The 6,000-nt window shown below is 41.4% G+C and overlaps 1 protein-coding gene across 1 annotated transcript in view; it reads left to right on the top strand.

Annotated features, from left to right (window-relative positions):
• tmtc2b (transmembrane O-mannosyltransferase targeting cadherins 2b) overlaps positions 1-6,000 on the top strand; it is a 63,636-nt gene continuing 57,636 nt past the window's right edge. Inside the window, exon 1 of the mRNA XM_049722780.2 lies at positions 1-455. Coding sequence (XP_049578737.1) covers positions 373-455 — 83 coding nt within the window. The 5' untranslated portion in view covers positions 1-372. The remainder of the gene's footprint in view (positions 456-6,000) is intronic.

The raw sequence follows: 6,000 nt of genomic DNA, 5'->3' as shown, positions 1-6,000 counted from the left end.
TCCAAGCCGCTGTCGCTCAGCATCAGAGTGCGGATCCGCTTGTGGAAGGGAAGGCGTGTGAAACCGTGGCGTCGTCACACGTTGACTAAACATTGCTGGTGTGCAATATTCCTTCCCTCTCCTTGGCTAACCTCCAGCTGGATAAAGAGCTCCCCGCCTCTCAGCCAACATGGGTTAGACACGCCGCGACCCGCAGAGCGTCCACTTTGTGCACTTGAAGCGAGGATGGGGGCAACCGGACTTGTTTTCGCGCACACATCCTGACAAAGACGGCGGCTGTGAGGAAACACGCATTTTGGGATTTTGCACGCGTTTTTTTTTTGAAGTTGTATTGTTGGACCAACGTCACGCGTGCGTCCCAGACGAAGAGAAATGTTTGCAGAATTGCTGTGCAGCGCCGTGGCTCTGGTCCTATATGTCAACACTCTGGGAGCAGATTTCTGCTACGATGACAGGTACTTTGCGTGGGCATATGCCACTCATACTATACACCGCCTCTTCTCATTAATCAATTAAATTGGAGGATAGTAAAGTGCATGATGCTGTATATTCTGAACTGCATTCTCCACAGAGCAGAATTGCTCCCAAATTTCCTTAGTGGAAATAATCGATCTCTGGTGAAGAAATCATTCCCCAGAACAAGTTGCATACTGTCCAAATGTGCAGTCTGCTAGAACTTTTATATAAGCCCCATCAACTTAAAATGGACTGGCTTGTCACTCTTCACTGGAAACCATCATTTTTGGGGGGAAGAGCACCATTTGATATTTGATGGCTGAGTGAATGTCACTGCCTCGGGCTCATTTATTCCTCATCCACACTGTGATGTAGGTCACTCGCTTTTCCACTTAGTTCTCTTTGCTTTAAAAAACAGCTTTTTAATTGCTCACATAATGTGATTAATTATATAAAGGTTTCTTATTAGTTTGATCTAGCACACACGGGACATTAAAGTGAAAACATTCCTGTAAAAATGCTTGCCCAAATGTCTGCTGGGGTTGGCTCCATCTCACCTGCAAAACAGAATAAGTCCTAGAAAATGAGTGGTTGAATGCATTTCAATTGAAAATAGAATGATTACCAAGCATACAAAAGTGAAAATGAAAAAAAAAGGAAAAGACAAAAGAAAGGGGCAGAAAATGTAATTTAAGGATTGGCCCAGCCACATGGAGACAGAAATCCAGTTAAAAATATTTGGGGTGACCCAATGAGGAAATGCCCTCACTGTCTGATAGATTTGGAGCACTTTTGCAAGCCAAAATATGTCATGCTGATAGATCACTATCCTAAAACACATACAAAATACAATTTTAGAGGTAAGCTCCCTTTCTTAATCTACAGTAGCTCAGAAAGTTTCAACAACACTGTGTGTATTTTTGACATGTATTCCATGACTATTCCAATACAGCCAGATGACAACGCTCCATGAAATAGGCTGGACTTTAACGCCCTCCACATTGACGACTACCGTGTTTCCTTTTACAACTCTGCTAACTGCTCTGTATGTACAGCGCTTCCTGCAACAAGAAAAAAAAAAAAATCCCAAGGCACCTTATTCTGTTTGTGCAGTTTTTCTTTCCCTGTAGTGTGTTTGCATTCTGGACTTCATAGGCGGATCCGGCTGTCCTGTTCAAGACAGATGTTGAATGTCCATAAAGCCGTCAAACAGTGGTAACATAGAGAGAAAGGTGACTACCGGAGAGCTCCAAAAGCCTTCAAAGTTTTAGTGTAAGAGCATGCCAAGTCGTGATTAGTCCGTGGAGAGATGTTATTTATTGCCACCTGAGCTGTGATCCAACCGAGTAGGGGCTTCTGACACAAACCCCGCAATCCCAGCCAAGTATTTTTCAATATATTATTCAATATGTTCTGACATTTGACAGGTTTTTCTTTGCTTGCTATCTATCAGCCAGCCAGCACTATCTGTGTTTAAAACAGCACATGTTGCGCTCTGGCTTGTAATTAGCAGCAGTCTCCTGTCCCCTCAGGCTCCGCTGGTTGTGAGAAAGTAGTGAGGGGAGGCAGCTGAGTCTGAGATATCTAATTTATCCAAGTAAAAAGTATCCCAGACCCATACGGTGATATAACTTGCTAACGGTGTACGTGTGTGAGGAGAAGCCTGATATGATTTGATAATGTAGCTGTCAACGTGGAGAAGATAGAATTGTACGGCAGGTTGTGCAGATTTTGAATATCACCATTAATACATTTGCACTGAGGAGAATTAAATACGAATACTTTGATATAGTAATCCTCAATGAAGAACCAGCCAGCACTTACATTGCCTTTGGCTAGGTAGTCAGTGCACTGGCTTTGCTCAATTTCTGATCAACGTTCGGGTTGTGTTTTTGTGACTATATTTTTAGCAAATAACACATTATACCTATACAAGACACCTGAGAATTGTGTAACATCATCAGATTAGCACTAGAATGCAAAATGAGTTTTTGACTTTCAAATTTATTACTCTTTAGTAATGGCAGAATTTAAAGAGAGTGATTGAAACCAAAGGCATTCAGGTTGTTTGTCAGGGTTGTCATGTCTCGTGGTATGACAGTTGTACGGCACTGTGATGGTGTTATTAGTCAGGTTGGGAAGAACCAGAAATTCCAATTATGCTTGCAATTGGTGGTGCCAACTAACACAGAGAAGATTTGGACAGTAACCACTCCACTAGTTTATTTATTTCGCCATCTGATTCTCTTTTTTTTCTCAATGAACTCTGAGTTGCTTCGTGGAGTCCATTTTCAGCATAAATGTTTTATTTGTGGAGTTCTTCTGCTCCACAATGCATCTAGAAATAGACAAAATCCCCCAAACACTTGTCTGCATCCTTTGCTGTTGCTTTCTTGGCCCCCCGTGTCACGGCAGTGGTCGGTAACTCTATATGAAGTATGGACTGGTTAGGGTTGTGGTTCTGTTGAGGGCCCAAGGGCGGCAACCCAGCAGTCTGAGCATCGCCTCATTTTACCAGGTCTGGATTTCTCTCTCTCTCTCTCTCCTTCTCCTCCCTGTAATTACTGCCGTGCTTGCATCTCTCTCGCTCTCTGTGTCTTCCTCTCTCACACTTGCATGTCTGCTAAGCATCCATCTGAGTAGCCCAAAGCCTTCAGGCCTCTGGCTTCATCAACCAGCGTCTGTCTGCAGATGGTCCAGTGTGGTTTCAGTCCCTTCTGCAGCTTAAAGGCAAGGGTTTGAGGTGAATGAAAAGGAAGCAAAAGATCTGCGGTAGCTTTAATTATTTTCCTGCCAGGATAGAGACATCGCAAGTCTCGGATGTCAGATCTCATGCAGTTGTGATCGCAAATGCATTTTCAATGTAACTGTGACCAATTTCTCACAATGAAATCTATTTGAATACAGAAATTTGATGGATAATTGGCTCCGCAACTGCTCATGCTATTGTTATATTCACTTAGGCCAGTGTGAACGCGTGGCAGATCACAGGATTACTTCTGTGTTTGGGCTCAGATGAGGGTAATAGGCCTTACCAAAAGTCAAACGCAGTCAAGAGTTTTTTTCCACACAAATTTCCTTTCAAATTGCCTTATAATTACAAAAATGCTAAGTACCTCTTGTGTGGTCTAATCATTTCACAGAAATAGTTAATTGTATGATATGATGATACTGCTGGTGTGATCATCTTTCCATACATCAGCCTGGAAAGATTCACTCAGACTATGACCGCAAATAGATTGCAGCTCCGTTTTCCTAAGCTTCGTTTTCCAACCAATTTGTCACTACGGTAAAAAAATGGTTCTTTTGAACCCTCTCCGTAAATAGCAGAAAAAAATCTAATTATTTACTTATAACCAGGGGAATTTCCATCCATATATTTGTGGGTTGTTTACCACCCAATGACCTATGTTATTGCATTTGGCATTTTACATGGAGTGGGTTCATAGACAGGTCAATAGGAATGCACCGACTATACAATGGTCCTTTCTTTCTTTTTCATCAGAACATAATTTAGTGGAATGGATAAAAACATATATAAATTATTTGCATAGGATGAACATCATTGAACCTGGCTACTTTCTGTGCATGCGTCCTAAAGATACTCCCGACATCAATTTACAGACATGGTAGTCAGACCACAGTAATGCTTTGGACATGCTCCTCTATATTTTTTTCTCATTAAAATGCCCTGCTTTGCCATAATTTAGTAGCGGTTAGGGGATTATGGTTGGGGCCTATTTTCATAAAGTTCATTATAGAAAAACAAAGCTTTTTCCATAAACCTAAAATAGGGTGGATTTGCACAAACTTGTGCATGACTGCACACACTCCTACCAAAATTACATAAGAAAACTCAGTTTTATGACCTTTCTTGATTGCAATGGTTAACAATAAAAACACATTTGGCCATAATTTATGTGAAATATGTGTTTTTGTGATTTGAAAGTAAAAAAACTAAAAAGTACTCTTATGTGCAAAAGAAGATGCTTTTTAAAGTATTAATTGCAAATACAAGGAGCAACAAATATAAAGGGATGGAAAGATGTTCTGTTAAGAATGAAATCAAATAGGATATGATTAGTTTGACTGTATTTCTACCATCTATCAGTTGCTGTATAAATCACCCAAGTCACATCTGAAAACTATTTTGTGACTTAACAGCAAGAGGTTAATGTTTAGCATCTAAATCTTCGTAGCTTTTCCACATTCTTAATAGCCCTAAATATTTTTGACAAGATGACATGACATGACATGATCTCTTGACACCAGTGGATGCTTGTTTCCTTTAGGTCCAGATGGTGTCTAGACTCTTGAGAAATTTATACAGACACAACATGATGTAGACTTACTAATCACATATTGTTGTAAGAACCTGAGGATACCCCATCAAGCCCTCTCTCTCCTTTTTTTGTTTTTTGTAACCAGAGCAAGTGGCGGTCTGCTGCTGCGTGAAAATAAACATCTCTTGGTGGTTGTAAGGAGTTCTTATGTACTTCAACTGGTTATTTGTGATGTACCACATTGGTGGCGCACGACCTCCTATGTATCTGAAAGCTGCTCATGGGCCGCCGCCAAGCCTGTCGTATCTTCGAATCCCTCGCTGTGCTTAAGCCAAGCCAGAATAAGCTGCATAAATCAGATGCTTTTTAATAACTTGACTGGTGTGCAGCGGGAAGCCTTATGTAGAACTGTGATGAACGTGCCTGTTGGTGGATTGAAGCATAAAAGATCAACTTGACTGCACGGTGCAACATGTCAGCCCTAGTCCGCTTTGAGTATTCTTGAGTCTCTCTGCCATGTGTTTTAATTAAAAGACAACAGATTATCCCTCCAAGTACATCATGTGGTTGTACAAGTAGAAGCGCACATGTACAGTTTTGCACACAGTGATAATAATCGCCTTAAATGGGAACAAAATGCAACGCTAGACTAGATCATCCAACAAGTAAATCCTTCACATGGTCAGTAGAGCAGAGCGGACATCCATAGCGGCTGCTCAATAAAGTGAGAAAAGCCATCATGCTGCCAAGGAATACAGTGTGTGAAAATGACGGCTCTAATGTGCTCTTAGACCAACAAAATGAGATTAGTGGGATTTAGATCCAATAACGTGGTACATCTGTTGCATCAACGCTGCATTCCCTTAGGGAGCCTTGATTGGTAAATACTGTCTATAGGTTATTCTGCTATCATGAGACCTCCAGTGATTTGACTCCTGGGTCCAAATGCTTATTCGGTCTAGACTTGGGTTTGCGTTTCCAATGCTAATGCACTCTGATGGCTTTTAAGTTGTGGCCACTCTCAGGCTCTTGGCCCGCTTCATATTAATAGGATTAACAAGACTGGGGGTGAGTGGGGCACACAGTGTAAGCAGAGATCCCTGAGCTGTCAAAAACCCAAACTTGTTTGCCACCACCAAATCTAAATAAGATGCTATAGATTGCCCCTTTTCTATAAAGAAGCAAGAAGGCTTCAATGATCCTCTCCTTCGTGGTGGCCTACCACTCAAACAAAGAGCAGTCAGTGGCTTGTTTCATTTGG

Source organism: Syngnathus scovelli, chromosome 6, assembly GCF_024217435.2.
Source record: "Syngnathus scovelli strain Florida chromosome 6, RoL_Ssco_1.2, whole genome shotgun sequence".
NCBI lineage: Eukaryota > Metazoa > Chordata > Actinopteri > Syngnathiformes > Syngnathidae > Syngnathus > Syngnathus scovelli.
The sequence above is the reverse complement of the archived record's forward strand: the minus strand, read 5'-3'. Positions and strand labels throughout refer to the sequence as shown.